This window comes from Felis catus, chromosome B3, assembly GCF_018350175.1.
Source record: "Felis catus isolate Fca126 chromosome B3, F.catus_Fca126_mat1.0, whole genome shotgun sequence".
Lineage (NCBI taxonomy): Eukaryota > Metazoa > Chordata > Mammalia > Carnivora > Felidae > Felis > Felis catus.
The window spans coordinates 45,633,752-45,655,542 of NC_058373.1; the positions used below are offsets into that span (position 1 = coordinate 45,633,752).

Genomic DNA, 21,791 nt, shown 5'->3' on the forward strand with positions numbered 1-21,791 from the left:
TTACTTTATTATAATGCTAACAAATGCTATATAATTTTCTTCACAGAGGTCAAATACACTCCTATTAAGATTATTCTTAGAGGGGTGCCTGGGTGGCTCAGTCGGTTAAGCATCCAATTTCAGTTCAGGTCATGATCTCACAACTCGTGAGTTCGAGCCCCGTGTTGGGTTCTGTGCTGACAGCTCAGAGCCTGGAGCCTCCTTCAGATTCTGTGTCCCCCTCTCTCTCTCTCTGCCCCTTCCCACCTTGTGCTCTCTCAAAAATAAACAAACATTAAAGAAAATTTGAAAAAGATTATTCTTAGAGACTTTGTTTCTCTTGTAAATGAGCTCTCTTTATTCTTTTCCTTTAAATTTATTTAAAGAGAGAGAGAGAAAGAGAGAGCGCAAGCGTGGGCAAACGAGCACGCAGGAGCTGGGGAGGGGCAGAGAGAGAGAGGAGGGGGGAGGGAAAGGGGGAAGGAGAAGGGGAGGGGGAGGGAGAGAGGGGGACAGAGAGAAAGGGAGTGAGAAAGAGGAATGGAGGGAGAGGGGAAGGGGTGGGGGGAGGGAAGGAGGGAGGGAGAGAGAGAGAGAGCGAGAAAATCCCAAGCAGGCTCCACACTGTCAGCACAGAACCCCTGAGTCCAGGCTCAAATTCACAAACTATGAGATAGTGACCTGAGTGGAAATCAAGAGTCAGATGCTTAACTGACTCTGACACCCAGGCACCCCAGTTCCCTTTATTGTTCTTTTCTCCTAGTATGTAGGTATACCACTGATACTGTATATTTATTTTTACCCAACTTTTAGCGAACTCTTGCTTATTAACACAAAGACAACAAACGTTCAATTTCTTTCATTGTGGGGTTTATGCAATCTATTCCTTCACCCAAGGTGCCATTCCTCGGAAATGTTGAATTTCACCTCTAATACAGCTGTACATTATCAAACATATGCACTACTTCAAAAACTGGCCAGTATCTAGAAGAGGTACGAGCCCATGACAAAGATCTACAATGTACTCTCTGATACTTCAAAGAGGAGAAGAGAGCAGGCACCAGCTAATCAGTCAATGAACGATGATCTGATTTGGAGAAAGTTACTTCAGAAGTAGTTTCTAAGTTCCAAAGATTATACACCTAGAGACATATTGAGATAGAATGTATTTTTTAATAGTCTATGTCTATCTTATAGGTAAAGAAAAAAAATAGCACTTGAGTGGCTATTTAAAATAATATCCTATATTCAATTTCCAAATTACTTTTCCAATTCCTCCTTCATAATCAACCACATGACATGGCTTAAGGCAGGAGTACAAAGGGAATTTTATATTTAAAACTAAAAGCATTATATATATTAATAAAACATCATAGATTCTTAATACTTCCCTTATTTTAACCCACCAACTGGACATTACCATTCTATAGGGAAAAAAGCTACACCTGCATATAAGCTTTATTACTGGTTTCTCCTCATGTATTGCACACATGAAACTAACTTAAAAACCTATAAAAAAAACAAACAAACAAGGATTATAAATACCTTATACGCAATTAGGCAAAGCCTAACATAAATGTAACATTTTGAAGTTCCAGTGATAAGTGACACAAAGATAGCTTTGCTAATGCATTAAAATTCAATTTATATAATTTTTTATGAACACAGATTCTGTAACTAAAGGCTATATAAGTTAACTCATAGTCTTACTCTCTTGCTTAAATATTTTTCTAAAAAGGAACTTTACAAGCATAACTTGAACATAATACATATAACTAAATAATAATCACAATAAGCAAGATTTTGGCATCTATAACCTAGTGTTTTTTTCTAGAATGACAATTATTTGAAACCAAATTTAAAGGACATAGGAACCTAAAAGTATGAAGTTAAACCTCAATATTGCTTAAAAGAAAACCTGGCCATTTCTTATTGGACCATTTTTATTTTCACACTGACTCTTACATTTAGAAATATTAAAGGACAAGAAACTTGAGTACAGCTAAGACAGTAGAGTGTGAGACTATAGGTGATTTTAACTATTTCTTTTAAAATTACTTATGTTGTTTGTACCTTTTAAAACATCATGAGGGGAAGAAAAAACCATCATGAGAAAAATAACACGTAACAGCCTGGAAAGAATGTTGGGTACTGTAATAATGGTTACAAAAATAATGGCTTCACTGACAGAGTTCTTCATTAACTCAGTGACCATTTCTATTCCCTGACAAGAGATCACAGATTGTCTTGGCAACATCTGTAAGAAATGTCAGCCAGTATAACCATTGGTTACCCTGGTTCCTCTGTCTTAAGTCTGGCATGACGCTTCCAGGGGTACCTGGAATGATAAGAATAGCTTCCAGGTGGTGCCTGGGTGGCTCAGTTAAGCATCCTACTCTTGAATTCGGCTCAGGTCATGATCTCGTGGTTTGTGGGTTCGAGCCCCGCACTGGGCTCTGTGCTAACAGTGTGGAGCCTGCTTGGGATTTTCTCCCTCTCTCTCTCTCTCTCTCTCTCTCTCTCTCTCTCTCTCTCTCTCTCTGCCCCTCCCACATGTGCATATATTCTCTCTCAATATAAATAAATACATTTTAAAGAAGAAAAGAATAGCTTCCAATTTGTGGGCACATACTTTATGCCATATACAATATTGTGTATGTCTAGTTCTATCAAGAAACTGAGACTTAGAAAGTTTAAATGACTTGTGAAATAGTAAGCAACACTTGGAATTCAAACCTAATTTCAATTCTAAAACTCATACTTTTTTTTTAATGTTTATTTATTGATTTATTAAGAGAGAAGGAGCACAAGCAAGGGAAGGGCAGACAGAGGGAGACACAGAATCCCAAGGAAACTCCAGGCTCTGCTATTAGCTTGAACCTACAAATTGTGAAAGCATGACTTGAGCCAAAGTCAGATGCTTAACTGACTGAGCCACCCAGGTGTCCCTAAAACTCATACTCTGTATATAAACTACATTACAGTGCTGTAAGTACTCAACATGTTGGTGCTAGTTACTATTAAAAGCATCTTCCTGTTACTAGCTGCTTTTGCTACTGCTGCTGTCTTTTGCAGTAACAAACTTACAGAAGTTGTTGCTCTAACTCTGACTCCTCTTTGGGATTTTTCTGTTGGTTATCTAGCCAATAGAAATGAAAACATACATATTCACAAAGATATCTAGCTAACAGAAATGATAACATACATATCCAGGAAGATTTGTATCCAAAAGTTCACAATAGCATTACTCACAATAGCCAAATACCAGAAACAATTCAAAGTCAATCATCTGACAAATGGGTAAACAAAATGTGGTACACCCATCTAATGGAATAATACAAAAAAAACCTAAATAATAAATATACAGTAATCACTGATAGCTGCTACAACATGGATGAACCACAAAAACATTACACTTAGGGAAAAAAGCCAGACACAAAAGATCACATATTATATTTTATTTATAGGAAATGTCCAGAAAAGGCAAGTCTTAGAGACAGCAACAGATTAGGTTGTGCAGGTCTGAAGGGTGGACAGGGATTAACTGCAAACGAGCAGACAGGATCTTTTGGAATTAATGGAAATGTTGTAAAACCACACAGTGGTGATGGTTGCACAACACTAAATTTACTGAAAATCATTGAATCACGTACCTAAAATGGATGAATTTTACGGTAGGTAAATTATACCTCAATAAAGCTGTTTTGTTTTTGTTTTTTCAGTTTTATTTTGAGAGAGAGTGAGCACGTGAGCATGAGAGTGGGGGACGGGCAGAAAGAGAGGGAGAGAGACAATCCCCAACAGGCTCCACACTGTTAGTGCAGAGCCCAATGCAGGGCTCAAACCCACAAACCATGAGATCATGACGTGAGCCAAAATCAAGAGTCAGACGCTTAACTGACTGAGCTACCCAGGTGTCCAATAAAGTTGTTTTCCTAAAAAAATAAATTTTTTTTTTAATTAAAAAAAAATTTTTTTTTTTTAACGTTTATTTAGTTTTGAGACAGAGAGAGACAGAGCATGAACAGGGGAGGGGCAGAGAGAGAGGGAGACACAGAATCGGAAACAGGCTCCAGGCTCTGAGCTGTCAGCACAGAGCCTGACGCGGGGCTCGAACCCACGGACCGTGAGATCATGACCTGAGCTGAAGTTGGATGCTTAACCAACCAAGCCACCCAGGCGCCCCAAAAAAATAAAATTTAAAAAAGGCTATAAAATATTCCCTGCCAGATAGAGAACTAGACTTCAACAAATGAAAAGAAATGCCATAATCTTGAAAAGGAATATACAAAATACTAAATATGTCAGTTCACTCTAACTTAGCCAACAAATAAAATCCCAATAACAATACCTTTATATGTCTCCCCACTACCACTATCCTCAGATAAACATTCTGATTCATTTGGGGGGGCGGCCCCTGGGTGGTCTAGCCGGTTGAGTGTCCTACTTTGGCTCAGGTCATGATCTCATGGTTTTTGAGTTCGAGCCCTGTGTCAGGCTCTGGGCTGACAGCTTGAAGCATGGAGCCTGAAGCCTGCTTTGGATTCTGTCTCCTTCTCTCTCTGTCCCTCCCCCACTCGTAATCTCTCTCCTCCAAAATAAGTACACATTAAAAAAAAATTTTTTTATTTAAAAATTAAAAAAAGGCAAGTTCACTTGGAAGAATAAACAGGCAAAGATAACCAAGAAAACCGAAGTGTCTATAATTAAAACAGTGTGCTTCAAGTATATGGAGACCAATGGAACATAAAGAAAACTCCATAAATAGGTCCAAATGTCTATGGAAGTATAACATATAACAAAGATGGTATCTCAAGTCAACAGGAGAAAGAAACCTTTTAGTGACTTGGGACAACTGGACAGCCACATTTAAAAAAAAAAAAGATCTATTCTTCATACTGTACATGAGGATAAACATCAAATAGATCTGTGCTTTAAATGTAAAATAAAAAGTAAATAGAGAGGGGAAGAGCAGGGGGAAAATGGGTTATTTCTCTCATTGACTTGGAGTGGGAAAAACTTTCCTAATTATGATTCAAAACCCAGAAATAGTAAGATAAAGGTCAATAAATTTGACTGACCAAAAAAAAAAAAAAATCTGGTATGGTAAAAAAGCACTAACAAAGTCAAAGGACTAATGACCAATTCAGGGGAAATGTGTGATTATATAGTTTCTGTATCCCATTATAAAATATATAAAGCACTAAAAATGAGCGGAAGAATGAAGACCAATATCCTGATAGAAAAACAGGCAAAAGATACGAACAGATTGCTCACAAAAAATAAAATTACCTTTAAATATATGAAAAGATATGCAACATTACTTATTTAAAAAATTAAAAATATACTGCCATACTATTTCTTACCTATCACATGGACACAAAAATCTAAAATCTGACAATAAATTCTGATAGAAAGGCTTTGGACAAACAGGCACTCTCAAATACTGATGGTGGGCATCAAAAACACAGAAAGAAATTTAGCTATTATTTTAAAGGGGCGCCTGGGTGGCGCAGTCGGTTAAGCGTCCGACTTCAGCCAGGTCACGATCTCGCGGTCCGGGAGTTCGAGCCCCACGTCGGGCTCTGGGCTGATGGCTCAGAGCCTGGAGCCTGTTTCTGATTCTGTGTCTCCCTCTCTCTCTGCCCCTCCCCCGTTCATGCTCTGTCTCTCTCTGTCCCAAAAATAAATAAACGTTGAAAAAAAAATTTTTTTTAATAATACATGCATTTATCTTTGGCCCAACAATCCCCTCCTAGAATTCTATTCCAAAGACACAATGGCAAAAAATATTAAATAACATATACCAAAAGTTATTCATTGCAGTGCTGCTTATAACAGCAAAAGACTGTAAACTATTCATCAACAAATTGGCCGAACATCCTTAGGTATAACTATACAATGGAATACTATAAAGCTATAAAAAAAAAATAAACGAAAAGCAATGAATAAAGGAATGAAATATAGATTTAATTCCTCTATAATCTCTCTATATTGTTACAATTTTACATATTGTTAACTAAAAAATCAACAAACATATTTTTGGTAAGAGGAGAGAGAATAATACACATTTATATTATTGAACAGGAAAAAAGATGGAATAACAAAATTAAAAAGTAATGAAAACGCTTATCTGTGAGAAAGAGAAAGATAGGAAGAGAGGGCAGAGGTGGGAAACTAGAGCTCAGTGAATACAATCCTGTTTAAAAGGTTTGACTTTGGGGCGCCTGGTAGCTCAGTAGTTAAGCATCCAACTCCTGATTTCAGTTCAGGTCATGATCTCACGGTTTCATGAATTCGAGCCCCACATCAGGCTTGAGATTCTCTCTCTCTCTCTCTCTGCCCCTTCCACACTCACACTATCTGTCTTTCTCAAAATAAGTAAATTTTTTTTTAATTACAAAAAATTTTGACTTTGTAACCAGGTAAATGTTTTACATAATTAAAAAGCAAAATTAAAGCTTTTAACAAATACCTTAAAGAAAGAAAAACTCTGAAACGAATGAACCTAAATGCATATTAAATCAATGGCATAACCAAAGAAGACTGACTAACAGCAAAAAGGAACCCAAAAAAATCTTTATTAGCATTGCTGTTAGTAATAACTGTAATATTGTAAATTGTAAATATTTCCATTTTTATTCATTTATGAATGTTCATTTATGTGTATTTATAGTATGTACAGGATAAGGCCAAAAAGCGATTGTTATTAAGAATCACAGTTTTCAATGTAAGAGTAAAGAGATCCAAATATAAAACAGAAGTTTATGGCACAAAAACAGACACATAGACCAATGGAATAGAATAGAAACCCCAGAACTAGACCCACAAACGTATGGCCAACTCATCTTTGACAAAGCAGGAAAGAACATCTAATGGAAAAAAGACAGCCTCTTTAACAAATGGTGCTGGGAGAACTGGACAGCAACATGCAGAAGGTTGAAACTAGACCACTTTCTCACACCATTCACAAAAATAAACTCAAAATGGATAAAGGACCTAAATGTGAGACAGGAAACCATCAAAACCCTAGAGGAGATAGCAGGAAAAGACCTCTCTGACCTCAGCCGTAGCAATCTCTTACTCGACACATCCCCAAAGGCAAGGGAATTAAAAGCAAAAGTGAATTACTGGGACCTTATGAAGATAAAGTCTGCACAGCAAAGGAAACAACCAACAAAACTAAAAGGCAACCAACGGAATGGGAAAAGATATTCGCAAATGACATATCGGACAAAGGGCTAGTATCCAAAATCTATAAAGAGCTCACCAAACTCCACACCTGAAAAACAAATAACCCAGTGAAGAAATGGGCAGAAAACATGAATAGACACTTCTCTAAAGAAGACATCCGGATGGCCAACAGGCACATGAAAAGATGTTCAGCGTCGCTCCTTATCAGGGAAATACAAATCAAAACCACACTCAGATATCACCTCACGCCAGTCAGAGTGGCCAAAATGAACAAATCAGGAGACTATAGATGCTGGAGAGGATGTGGAGAAACGGGAACCCTCTTGCACTGTTGGTGGGAATGCAAATTGGTGCAGCCGCTCTGGAAAGCAGTGTGGAGGTTCCTCAGAAAATTAAAAATAGACCTACCCTATGACCCAGCAATAGCACTGCTAGGAATTTATCCAAGGGATACAGGAGTACTGATGCATAGGGCCACTTGTACCCCAATGTTCATAGCAGCACTCTCAACAATAGCCAAATTATGGAAAGAGCCTAAATGTCCATCAACTGATGAATGGATAAAGAAATTGTGGTTTATATACACAATGGAATATTACGTGGCAATGAGGAAAAATGAAATATGGCCTTTTGTAGCAACGTGGATGGAACTGGAGAGTGTGATGCTAAGTGAAATAAGCCATACAGAGAAAGACAGATACCATATGGTTTCACTCTTATGTGGATCCTGAGAAACTTAACAGGAACCCATGGGGGAGGTGAAGGGAAAAAAAAAAAAAAACAACAGGTTAGAGTGGGAGAGAGCCAAAGCATAAGAGACTCTTAAAAACTGAGAACAAACTGAGGGTTGATGGGGGGTGGGAGGGAGGAGAGGGTGGGTGATGATGGGTATTGAGGAGGGCACCTTTTGGGATGAGCACTGGGTGTTGTATGGAAACCAATTTGTCAATAAATTTCATAAAAAAATAAAAATAAAAATAAATAAAACAGAAGTTTACATAAAAATCCCTAATCCTAAACTTTCAATGGAAATAGTCATATAAAAATTAATGATTTATCTCTTTCTAAAATCTTTATATTCCTAACTTTGTCCATTAAAAACGCTGAAAAGTGGGACCCCTGGGTAGTTCAGTTGGTTGGTCGTCTGGCTGTTGGTTTCGGGTCAGGTCATGATTTCGCAGTTTGTGGGTTTAAGCTCCATGCTCGGCTCTCCACTAGCAGTGCAGAGCCTGCTTGGGATTCTCTCTCCCTCCCTCTCTGCACCTACCCTCCTCACTAGCGCTCTCTCAAAGTAAATAAACATTAAAAGAAAAATGCTGAAATGCAATAACTCAGTAGAACAACAAACACCTTAATTCCCAGTCTATAGCCTCTAACTATAACTCAGCAATGAAAGGAAATGAGGAGTCGTTTTTAAAAAATGGTTGTTTCCAGGTTTGAGGCAGGAAATGTAAACTATGGATCTGGACCATCCTGTTTTATCAGAGACCATCTTGTCAAAGACCACTGGGGTGGTATCAAAAGGACATAAACCTAACTTGAAGATGATGCCACTGGCCAAAGGTGAAACTATTTGAACATCAAACAGAATAAAAAGATTGCTATACATCAACTATGCTAAAACCCATGAGTTCATAATGATACCTGAAAATGAAAACTCCGGGGCGCCTGGGTGGCGCAGTCGGTTAAGCGTCCGACTTCAGCCCGGGTCACGATCTCGCGGTCCATGAGTTCGAGCCTCATCTCGCGGTGAGAGATGAAGAATGGCAGAATGTTGAAAACTGATGGCTCAGAGCCTGGAGCCTGTTTCCGATTCTGTGTCTCCCTCTCTCTCTGCCCTTCCCCCATTCATGCTCTGTCTCTCTCTGTCCCAAAAATAAATAAACGTTGAAAAAAAAAAAAATGAAAACTCCTCTTTGGATACTGCTAGAGCACCAATTCATTCTGAAAAGTGGTAAAATCAAGCATCCATCTTGCCTTTCTCATATGGACCTCATTTCAGAATAACCAGTTAGTTGAAGAATTCTTTGTAGAAGAACCTTCATCAATAAATGTAAGCAGAATGACAGATTTAGAAAGTCAACATTTTGCAACCCCTAAATCAAAGAACGGATCTGGGCAAGATCATCAAAGCTGTTGCTAATACTACATGAAATGTTGATGGGGAACTTTAGAGTGGAAGGATCAGAATGACACCATCAGAACCCTCTAATCAATTTTAACAAGTGATACAATAGGAAATACACAGCACAACCAAGGAAGTGTTCCTGAAGTTAAATTAAATCAAGCTTTTAGATCTAAATACCAGTTTGCAGGAAATATGCAATATATAAAATAACTTAAATGGTAGGGTATCTAGAATTTGTTCTGAAATTCTCCAGGAAAAAAAAAAAATTGAGGGGTGAGAGATGAAGAATGGCAGAATGTTGAAAACTGAAGCTAGATTATGTACGTGTAACTGTTTTTATGTGTGAAAATTTCCATATAAAAATAACAAACAACAACAACAAAAAACCCAGCTCTATCAATGCTATCTGGAAAAGGAGGAAAAGAAATTTTCACAAATATAACTCCTAGTTATTAGGACTTTATAATTCCAAAGGTTATCTTCAAGTTTATCTTTTTTTTTTTTTTAATGTTTATTTTTATTTTTGAGACAGAGAGAGACACAGCATGAACAGGGGAGGGTCGGAGAGAGAGGGAAACACAGAATCCGAAACAGGCTCCAGGCTCTGAGCTGTCAGCACAGAGCCCGAAGCGGGGCTTGAACTCACCGACTGCAAGATCATGACCTGAGCCGAAGTCGGACGCTTAACTGACTGAGCCAACCAGGCGCCCCTCAAATTTATCTTAAAGGTTATCTTTTAAAGTTTAAAAGTAAACTTTTTTTTTTAAAGTAGGCTCCAGGCTGTGGAGCCCAATGCAGGGCATGAATGCACAAGCCCATCCAGGTGCCCCTAAAAGTAAACTTTTAGAACACTTAAGTCAATACAGTATGGCATGCAACTGGAAAATATGAGTATGTATCTATTGGATATATACGTGTGTGTGTGTGTGTGTGTGTGTGTGTGTATGTGTACAGACACACACACACACGCATATTTTAAGCTGTGAATAAAAATATAGTCATTAAACAGCAACAACTGGGAAATAAATGTGCATTTTCCAGTGCTAATACAAGGACTATATAAAAATTTAAGCAGCAGTTCAGATAAGGTTCAATGAATAGATCACAGAAATATGTCACTAAAATTTAACATCTACTCTCAAACTTAGCTTCTATTAGGTTATTTTCAAGTATCTGAAGCTCTTGGCAAATATTATCAGGTACAAAACTGGATGTATAAATTCTCAACTAACTGGCAACTGGGAATAACTCAAAGTCTAACAACCTAAGTCACATATCATTTTGGCTTCCTTTGCTTAAAAAGAGAGCCATAATAAATTTAAAAAACAATTAATGAGGATGAGGTAAATAGGGTTTTCCCAGAAATCTAGTGATTACAACAGCGGAACTAATGCTTGTTATACAATATAAGGTACTGACAACTCATTCTTAGATGACTTGGTAAAATCAGTTAAGTATATACAACTGTTACATCTTAGAGAGTTTGACGATACAACAAAATAACACATCAAACATTCTTTCCATCAGCTCACTATAGCAGTAGCCAGTAAGTGTTGATGGATAGTGGGTGAAAATTTTGTCCTAGCACCTCCAGAGTAACTAATACCCATCCATACAAATCATATTATTATAGTAGATAAATCTAATTAAAATTTGAGATATTCCAACCCTCTCCTAATTCCCAACACACAAAACCATACCAGAACTGGAGTCTGAAAGCCAGCCCTAAAAATAAATCTAGAAGAAAAACCCTTCTCTTAAGAATCCAAGTCAGGTTTTGAGAGCTGACATTTCTTGAAAATAGAACTATGTCCCATCAATATTTCAGTTAATTCTGAATATAAATCCTTCTAAAATGGTTTTACAAAGGCTTTATCTGTAATATGAGGGTGATAATAACAGAAGACACCTCCTAAGAATGCTGGGAGGATGAAATGAGAAATACATATAAACACTCAGAACATTACCAGCATGGAGTAAATACCCGAAAAGGGCTAGTAGGTATTTTTACTATCATCATGACATCATCTACTGTTGGAAGGAACTTGATGAAAACTCCCTGGAGGGCATTCTGATGATAATAAGTAGCAAATTTTAAAATGCATGTTAACTTCCTATATACTTTTAGAAATTATTCCTCAAGATATGCTCGCATAGGTATGCAAAACTGTACATACAAGGCTGTTCAATTCAGCAAATATTCACCAACATAACCTGGCTAAATAAATTATGAAATATCCAAAGAAAGGAAATACTATGCAACCATTTTTTAAAAATGAGATAACCATACACACTAATATTTTAAAAACTCGTATTTATTTACCCTTATATATGTTTCCACATTTTCTGTTAACAGAAGAAACTGCTAACTGAATACTTCTGGGTAATAAAACTGGGACCTAAGAAGAAGTGGTAAACTTTTGTTTTTTATTTTAAACATTCTTGGTATTTTTAAAATTCCACACTCTGAGAATGTTATTATTAAACCATTATTTAAAAAACAAATAAATTAGTTCAAAACAAAACACTGGTCTAAAAACCAGGAAAAAAAAATAATTTTGTTTCAATGTTTGGCTTTGTGTTTCCAGAGACAAACATTCCTCTTAAATGTATGAAAATATGTTGAAATAATGCAACTCTTCCAAAGACAGTAAAAACCACATGCTACAGAAAGTATTAAATAAGATTTAAAAATGAATTCTAGAGTTTGCATTTATCTTGAAAGTTGAAGAGTATATGAACTCCTTACTTCCTAGAAACAACACTGATATTGACCTACATCAACTCTATCTTCATGCCTCCTACAAATTCCAGCTCCTTGGAACTTCTGCCTCACAGCACCAACCCTTCTGCCTCGCTAATTTCAAGCAGAAATTGGGCTCTGCTGCTCCCTCTTCCCCAAATAAGTCTTCACATTCTAACCACCTGAGAAAAATGGCAAATATGTGGCAAAATGTAAAATATGGCAATTAAGCAAAACAACTCCTATTCTTGCCTCCCTCTTTCTCAAAAGACCTCAGAGAATGGTTGCTGTAACCTCCTCCCAGCTGTAGATAATCTCAATGAACTCTTTAAAACAAATACTTGGAGGAGCTCTTGAAGGACTCAGCAGGTTAAGCATCCAACTGTTGTTTTCTGCTCAGGTCATCATCTCACAGTTTGTGAGTCTGAGCCCTGCATTGGGCTCTGCGCTAACAGCACAGAACCTACTTGAGATTCTTCTCTCTCCCCATCTCTCTCTGCCCCTCCCTCATGTGTGCTCTCTTTCTCAAAACAAATAAATTAACTTTTTAAAAAAAGAATTAAATACTTGGGTAGGTTAAAAAAAATAAACTGGACATGGCTTAGACTAAAGATCAAAGTTACTGGTTTCAGGGTTCTGGCACAGACAGACAAATAGAAATGGGAATCTTGGAAGGTAAGTACTTCTGTACTTAACCCGTTACAGAAGGAGAAAAGAAACAGGGGAAAATGGCATATCAGCACAGTAGATTATTAGCAGGCTCTACCCTTGACAAGCAGGACATCAGGCAAAGACTGGGAAACCTTTGTGTCACTATTACAAACCATGATCTTAGCCCTTTAAAAAGCTTTCCTCCTCCCCCATTCTTTCACATGAAATTAATCTTTTCCCTCAATTCGGACTTTATTCAACGTTTACTTCATCAACTTCCTTTAAATTACAACAAACCGTAAAAACGGTATTATGGAACATACTTGTACTTCAGAGACTGTACATAATCTTATGCTAGTTAAATATAATATTTACTGTGAGAAGGGGAGACTGCACTCAAGCTAGTCCTCTATCAGTTATTCAATTTTAACTGATTAATCACATGCTCTACTGAGCACTGTCAGGACTAAAAGTTTGTGTTCTAGTATTGGAATAAAAGCACCTCTCAAATACTTGAAATTATTTCTCAATTATAAAGATCAAGACAAGATAACTAGTAAACAATAAGAACAGAGTACTTAAAGGAAAAATAATATTAATTACTTTTTTAGTGTTACTACTGTGGTTGAATGTGAAAGAAATCTATCAGAGTTATCTGAAAACATCTGGATCTTAGAGTCATGGTTTAATACTACAGTCAGTAATTTATTTATATGGCTTAAAAATAAAAGTTAATCGAGCCTCCGATTCCTTCTTACAGCAATGAAATCCACTAAAATGTAGAAAAAACTTAAGCACAAACACAATGCAATAGCAGGTTTTGCTCAACTTAAACATTTTTACCTGAGGGAACAGTTGGATTGTTTTGGTGGTTTTCACTGGTAGAAACAAACAAATCTTCTTCTCCTTCAGTTGATGAGCTGGAAGAGGATTCGCTGCTGAGGTCATTCTCACTGGAACTACTAGAACTGGGGAGCAACGCGTATTTTCTTCGGGCTAATACTTCTCGTTTTTTCCTCTGCATTAATATCCTCTCTTTTTGTTTCTGTGTCCTCTGTGAGGAATTATTTTTCACAAATCTCTTTCTGCATGGAAGTCTCCTTAATGAACTGCTATGAAAACAGGGTCTTTTCATTAACAATCCTGAAACAGATTCTGTCTCTGTCCGAGGCCACTTTTGGGACCGTGCACTATGAGTTCTACTTTTAGCACTCAAAATTGCCTGGGAATGTCTTACAGAGACTTCTTTATCCTCATCTGAAGTCACAGTGTCAGAATCTCCAAAATGCAGACTAGATGAAGGAGAAGAAAGACAATCACTAAAAGAGGAATCATTATCTTCATCGCTTGGTGTTTCTAGGTGTTGCCTCAATCCTAATATTCCCTGGTTCTCTTTAACACAGTTTTGCATGTAAGAAGGGCCAGCCTGCTGGCTTTTGCGTTTTTTCCTCACAACAACACTTTTTTCTTGCTCTTGTTGGTTACCATTCATGTCCTTCTCTTGTTTTTGAGAATCATCACACAAATGAGAGAATTCATTCCCCACTTTACTGTTAATCATCTCAACTCCTGCAGGAAAACTTTTGGCTGCCCCAATGGGCTGTGGATGCAAGAGGATCCCTTTCAGACTCTCCTGTGTCTTTGGCGCATCAGAAGGAATCTCACTCTTCATATCCACTTTTAAGGTATAGAGCTTGTTATATTCAGGAGTCCATTGAGACATGGGAAACTTTAAGGGAGGCCTAAAAGACACAATTAGAGATTAAAAAGATGGTTAATGTCTTTTATTATACTAACTGAAGAGTTTCAGATTCCACTGAGAACATCCCTATAATAAGGCAGAACTGTCCTTCCCTGATATATCAGGATATAAAATGGCTATAAGTCATTTTACTGTTCTTTTAAGGCATATTTCTCTGATACCTCTTCCACATACTCAATTTTTAGAAATATAGTAAAGATTATAGAACATAAGCCTACTTGAAAACTTCTATTAACTAAAAACTTACTATGTATCTTACTACCTTCAGTAACATATTTGGTCAAAATCTAACAATTTCTTCAAAACCTATTACAGTAATCAGAGATTAAAGGACTAGCATTCAAAAGATTCTGATTAGTCAATGTGTTTCTCCTGGTATCCTGAAAGTGGTAATTAAATATTTCTTGTACATCTAGATGATTACCATATTAGAAAGATTACTATAAATAATGATCTAGTAAAAATATATCTTCTCTTTCCCATGGTTCTTTTCTTCATACTACTTTGTTCTCTGATGAGAATCTAAACTCAATGACAGACAAAATACACAATTACTGCATTTCCCAAAGTTTTAGATACATGCAGAAGGACTACAGCTAAGACTGTGAGTTGCTAAAGATCATTCAGTTAGAGCAGTAGACCAGAACATAAAACCAAACTTCCTAAAACTAACCTAAATCTTTCTACCTCTGAAATCAGGGGCTGCTGAGCAACAGGACTTGAAATTAATGCACCTACATTAATGTAATGTATACACAAGAACTGTGATAATATAAAAGTAATAAATAAATATGACTCAAAATGGAATGTATTTATTAAAAGGCAGTTAATTGTGACAAGAGCAAAATATGATTAAATAATGTTAACATTTTTAACTTAAGCATTTACTTAAGTATAACAGACACATATATTCTAAATTTATAGCTCAATGAACTCTCACAAAATGAACGTATCTATGTAACCTCTAAGATCACAGAACAGAAGATAACCAGCATCCCAGAAATCCCCTTCCAGTCATTCCACCTACTGGGAGTTGTAACCACTATCTTAACTTCTAAGACTACAGATGAGTTTTGTATTTAACAAAACTCACTTTTGTTAGGCACTTTTGAACCACTTCCTAAAAAGAAGATAAAAAGGTATTGGTAGGAAGTCTTTTCCACAAATGACAATTAACAGGACTATACAACCTCACAGGTCTCCCACTTTATTTTAATATATAACTATTATCAGAACTGAGGAGAGTAATTTTAAAAATGGAACAGCCAACTTCTATTTTTTGTTTGTTTTTTGAGTAGGCTCCATGCCCAATGTGAGGCCTGAACTCATGACCCTGAGATCAAGAGTCGCATGTTCCATTGACTAAGCCATCCAAGAACCCCAAAAACAGCCTACTGCTATATAAAGCTATCAAAACCTCCATCTTCTATATTACCTTCTATTATATTTATTTAGAAGAACAGGCAGTGCTACATCCAAATCAAGCCCTGTATGGAGTTCAGCAGGATCAGTAATAAAGGAGGAACACAAAGATGGGTGAACACATGGGCACAGCAATGAGCAAATTACAAGAGGCAGCCACTCAGACAAGGATCACCATAATTAAATGTAAGAAAACCCAAATCATGGGGGCCTGGATGGCTCAGTTGGTTAAGCGTCTGACTTTAGCTTAGATCATGATCTTACAGTCCATGAACATGAGCCCCACATCAGGCTCTGTGCCGACAGCTCAGAGCCTGGAGCCTGCTTCAGATTCTGTGTCTCACTTGCACTCTGCCCCTCCCCTGCTCATGTGTCTCTCTGAAAAATAAACATTAAAAACAAATACAAATCATAATAATAAGGCATGGGTATGTATGATTTAAGATTCAAGGGGCAGCCCACCAGGATGGCTATAATAAAAAAATATAGATAACAAGTGTTGGCAAGCATATAATAGAACTGGAATCTTCACACATTGCTGGTGGAATATAAAATGGTGTAGCCCACTTAGGAATGTAAAATGGTGTAGCCATATTATTCATAGCACCAATAGTCACGATAGCCCAAAAGTGTAAACAAATGGCCATCAACTGATGAATAAATCCATACAGTGATTATTCACAAATCAAAAGAAATGAGAGGCACCTGGGTGGCTCAGTAGGTTGAGCATCTGACTTTTGGTTTTGGCTCAGGTCATGATCTCACAGTCAGTCATGGGATAAAGCCCCGTACTGAGCCTGCTTAAGATTCTCTCTCTCCTTCTGCCCCTCCCCACGTCTAAGAAGGAAGGAAGGAAGGAAGGAAGGAAGGAAGGAAGGAAGGAAGGAAGGAAGGAAGGAAGGAAGGAAGGAAGGAAGGAAGGAAGGAAGGAAGAAATGAAATATTAATTCACGCTACAAAGTGATATGAACCTCAAAAATGCTACACTAAAAAAAAAAGTCACAAGACTACATTTTTTAAGATTCCTTTCATAACAATGTCCAGAACAGCCAATGCTATAGAGACAGAAAGTACAGTAGTCATTGCCTGGGGCAGGAGAATAGGATTGGGATGTGATGGCCTAAGAGTATAGGGTTACTTTCAGTGAACTGAAAATGTTTTTAAAACTGACTGTGGTGATAATCAACTTTGAATATTGTAAAAACCTCTGACGTACACACTTAAACAGGGAGAATTGTAATGGTATGTGAATTCTACCTCCATAAGGCCATTGTCAAAAAGTCAAGAGGGAAAGTAGAAGGTAACTATGGACCCCTCTCCAATCCCATCAAGTGTTATGTCATTTGGAAAAATCTGGGGATCTTCCAGAAGTCTACATCTCCCAGGAGTCTTGACGAGTTGGATCACTGAAAACATAAGCTTTATATGTTGCAGAAAAAAAACCATTTCAGACTCCTCACCCTTAATTACTAAGTTACCCTCTGAGTCCTGGTAATGGAGATCCTGAGAGGCAATGAAAACCTGCCAAAAGGACAGATCACTTCTGAGAACAGGAATCCATAAGTAAATTTACAAAGAAGTGATTCATTGCATAATTTATTAAACTAGATTTCTTTTCCATTAGTTTATGCCCCAAAGCCAAAACAATGGAACTCTTTATGGTTAACTCTGCTCTGGGTTTTGGAGAAATTTATCTGCCCAGCTGACAGCAGGGAGAGAATAAGAGACAGGTGGTATACGGTGGCCGGTGAGGCGGGGGGGGGGGGGGGGGCGCGAGAGGGGGGCGTGTGTGTGTTTGCACACCAATAACTGTTCTCAGAGTAATCTGTCAAGCATACATCATATGCAAAATTAACACCCCATGTTATCTAAACTGTTCCCACCAAGGGAGTACTCTAATTCATGTTCTTATTTTAAACTGAGAAAAAGAAGTTCATGAAAAGAAACAAATACCAGTACAGCATTTTTTAACTAAAAACACAGCAAAACTAACGCAAAGAATCAATAAAGAATGTTACAAACTCTTTGGTATTTGATGAAATCATAATGTAGTCTTTTATTTCCTTTTTTTACATTTTTTTTAATATTTATTCATTTTTTGAGAGAGCACAAGACAGAGACAGAGCACAAGTGGGGGAGGGGCAGAGAGATAGGGAGACACAGAACCTGAAGCAGGCTCCAGGCTCTGAGCTATCAGCACAGAGCCCAACATGAGGCTTGAAACCACACCCTGCAAGGTCTTGACTGAGTTGAAGTTACATGCTTAATGAACTGAACCACCCAGGCACCCCTCTAGCCTTTTATTTCAATAAAAATGATTGGTTGAGCTAATTTAAAAAGGAGGTTAAACATGTACTAGATATATCTATCTCCTTAACCACATCAGGGCTGGTTTGCTATTATACATTGTTTCAATACTGAATCTACAGGACTAGTACCTCTTTGTGAGTTTGATCCGATCATTTTATTGCTATGTCATGAAAGTGGCATACCAATTACTCCTGATATTAGTATAGGATACACAACTAGTAGTAAACCTTCCGTGAAAAAAAGCACAATGACTAAAAATGTTAACTTCCAGAACTAAAAATTAGGGTTTGGATTTGGCAATTTACATCATAAATTACACTTATGTGGGGCGCTTGGGTGACTCAGTCAGTTGAGTGTCCGACTTTGGCTCAGGTCATGATCTCACAGTTTGTGAGTTCAAGCCCCGCGTCAGGCTCTGTGCTGACAGCTCAGGGCCTGGAGCCTGCTTTGGATTCTGTGTCTCCCTCTCTCTCTGCTTCTCCCCTGCTCACACTCTGTCTCTCTCCCAAAAATAAATAAAGATTAAAAAAAAATTTTTTTTTTAATAAATTACACTTATGTGAGCAGAAGTGGGAGTAAAAACTCATTAAGATTATGGATACAACTTTGAGGAACTCTACTTCTAAACTGAAATATGTTTTATAACCAGTCATTATTACTGGTATGAACATTAACCACCAATGATAAGTATTGTTAAGTTTAAATAAAAATTTGATGAGAGATTTTACAGAGCTCTAAAAGATTTTTAAAAACATCCATAAGATGATTTTGTATTTTTCTATACAAGTTTTAAAGATTATCAGAAAAGGAACTAGAACTATGTCCACTATTTATCCACTTTTTCATGTAAGTGGAAAAAAAATAATACTTATACCACCGGGATATTAGAACATGTTTTGAATTTTTAACTCTCCTTTATTGATATTTATTTTACTATGTGCCAGTTTAAGAATATGAAATCAAGTACCTGACAGAATACTCTCCCCTAGTACACCTAAATGCTTAATAACTTCCACTACTTACAGCTAAATAGTACGGACAATACGGTTTGTTACATATTTTGAATAGTCAAAATTTCACTTAGCAAAAAAGATGTTTCACCCCAAAAGGCACCATTCTGGGCTCACAACTACATTAGCAAAATGCTCAAAACAAACGAAATTTCTTTTTTTTTTTTCATTTTTTTAATGTTTATTTTTGACAGAGAGAGAGAGAGACAGACAGACAGACAGACAGAAGGAGACACAGAATATGAAACAAGTTCCAGGCTCTGAGATGTGAGCAGAGCCTGACACGGGGCTTCAAGTCAGGACCACAGAAATCATGACCCAAGCCAAAGTCACAAGCTTAACCGACTAAGCCACCCCGGCGCCCCATCAAAACAAACTAAATTTTTTTTTCAAAAAAATTTTTTATTTATTTTAAGAGAGAGAGACAGATAGAGTGTAAGTCGGGGAGGGGCAGAGAGAGGAAGACACAGAATCCAAAGCAGGCTCCAGGCTCTGAGCTGTCAGCACAGAGTCCTACGCGGGGCTCGAACCCATGAGTGTGAGATCATGACCTGAGCTGAAGTATGAGTTCAACTGACTGAGCCACCCAGGCACCCCAAGAAACTAAATTTCTTAAAGAGACAGTTCTGCTCTTACAGGTAGTAGGAGCACACAATCTGATAATATACTCAATTATGAAAAAGAGTGAGGGTAACCTTGATAAACTTATTAGCAAATAATAATTAACTTTCAGAGTGATTGATACCTGATGGAAAGAAGGAAGTTAGTCAGAATAACTATTGTGACATGGCCAAACTCAACTTCTTTTAGGCGGCTAGATATAATAAAAATGTGAAAAAAGACCAATGATTAAGACAACCTCACCTAACTAGGAAATAATGTTCAGAGGATAGACTGTTAGCTATCAAATAATTCACTTGATTCTTGCTGACCAAAGGCATCAAGATGAAATAAACAATTACAGACAATACACTAAAGGTTCCAGAAGAAGCAATTATAGCTATAATGTTATCAGAGTGCAGAAGAAAGTGGGATAATGTAAAAAACTTCCAGGATAAAACTCACAGAACACTTAAACTGCGTTTATTGAATCAACAGTTCCAGCAGATCCATTATGGTATGTATCAGGGGCTGCATGATACAATGATCCAACTACTGACATTATAAAATTAAGATCACAGTCCTAACCCTCGCAAAATTCACAAAGTGCGGAGAGAGAGAAATACAGATTATAAAACACTAAAGGGAAAAAAAAAGAATATCTTCCAATTTGTGGGCACATACTTTGTGCCATATACAATATTCTGCATGTCTAGCTCCATCAAAATACTAAAACTTAGAAAGTTTAAGTGACTTGTCAAATAGTAAGCAACACTCAGAATCCAAACCTAAAATTGAAAATGAGCAAAGGAGGGGTGCCTGGGTGGCGCAGTCGGTTAAGCGTCCGACTTCAGCCAGGTCACGATCTCGCGGTCCGTGAGTTCGAGCCCCGCGTCGGGCTCTGGGCTGATGGCTCAGAGCCTGGGGCCTGTTTCCAATTCTGTGTCTCCCTCTCTCTCTGCCCCTCCCCTGTTCATGCTCTGTCTCTCTCTGTCCCAAAAATAAATAAACATTGAAAAAAAAATTTTTTTTTAAAAAAAAGAAAAAAAAAAGAAAATGAGCAAAGGAATTGAATAATCATTTCTCCAAAGAAGATATACAAATGGCCAATAAGAACATAAAAAGATGCTCAATTATTTCACTAATCATTAGGGAAATGTAAGTCAAAAATACAATGTGATACTACTTCTCACTCATTAGGATGGCTATTATCCAAAAAATAAAGTGACAAGTAGCACTAAGAGGTAGAGAAACTGGACCCCTTGTACACTGCGGGTGGGAATGTATAATGGTGCAGCAGCTGTGGAAAAGAATATGGCAATTCCTCAGAAGTTAACAGAGAATTACAATATGATCCAGCAATTCCATTTCTAGTTGTACACCTAAAAGAAAGCAGGGATCAAACAGATATTTGATACACATGTTCACAAGAGCCAAAAAGAGGAAGCAAACTAAATGTCCATCAGCGGATGAATGGATAAACAAAATGTGATGTAAATACACAGTGATATACTGCTCAGTCTTAAAACTGAAGGAATCCATATAAAAACTTGCACTAGATATTAACAACGGCTTTACTCATAATTGGCAAAACTTGGATACAACCAAGATATCCTTCAGGAAGTGAGTGGATAAACTGCGGTGCATCCAGACAATGGAATATTATTCAGTGCTAAGAAGAAAAGAGCTATCAAGCCATGAAAAGACGTGCAGGAACATTAAATGCACATTATTAAGTCAAAGAAGCCAACCTGAAAAGGCTATATATATATATATATATATGCTGAATGATTCCAACTACAGTGCAAGAAATTCTGGAAAAGGCAAAACTAAGGAGACAAAAAGATTAGTGGTTGCAGGCAGTGGGCCTGAGGGATGATGAACAGGTAAAGCAAAGAGGATTTTTAGGGCAATGAAAAACTGTCTGGCATTATCATGAGGGATACATACCATTATACATTTGTCCCAACCCACAGACATATCCCAAGAGTG

At 37.3% G+C, this 21,791-nt stretch overlaps 1 protein-coding gene across 11 annotated transcripts in view; it reads right to left on the bottom strand.

The window, feature by feature from the left end:
* RNF111 (ring finger protein 111) overlaps nt 1-21,791 on the bottom strand; it is a 132,004-nt gene that overhangs the window by 42,750 nt on the left and 67,463 nt on the right. For all 11 annotated transcript variants that reach the window (XM_019832348.3, XM_003987100.6, XM_045059248.1 and 8 more), the window contains one exon: nt 13,539-14,437. In XM_019832348.3, the coding sequence (XP_019687907.1) occupies nt 13,539-14,418 (880 nt within the window). In that variant the 5' untranslated portion in view covers nt 14,419-14,437. The remainder of the gene's footprint in view (nt 1-13,538; nt 14,438-21,791) is intronic.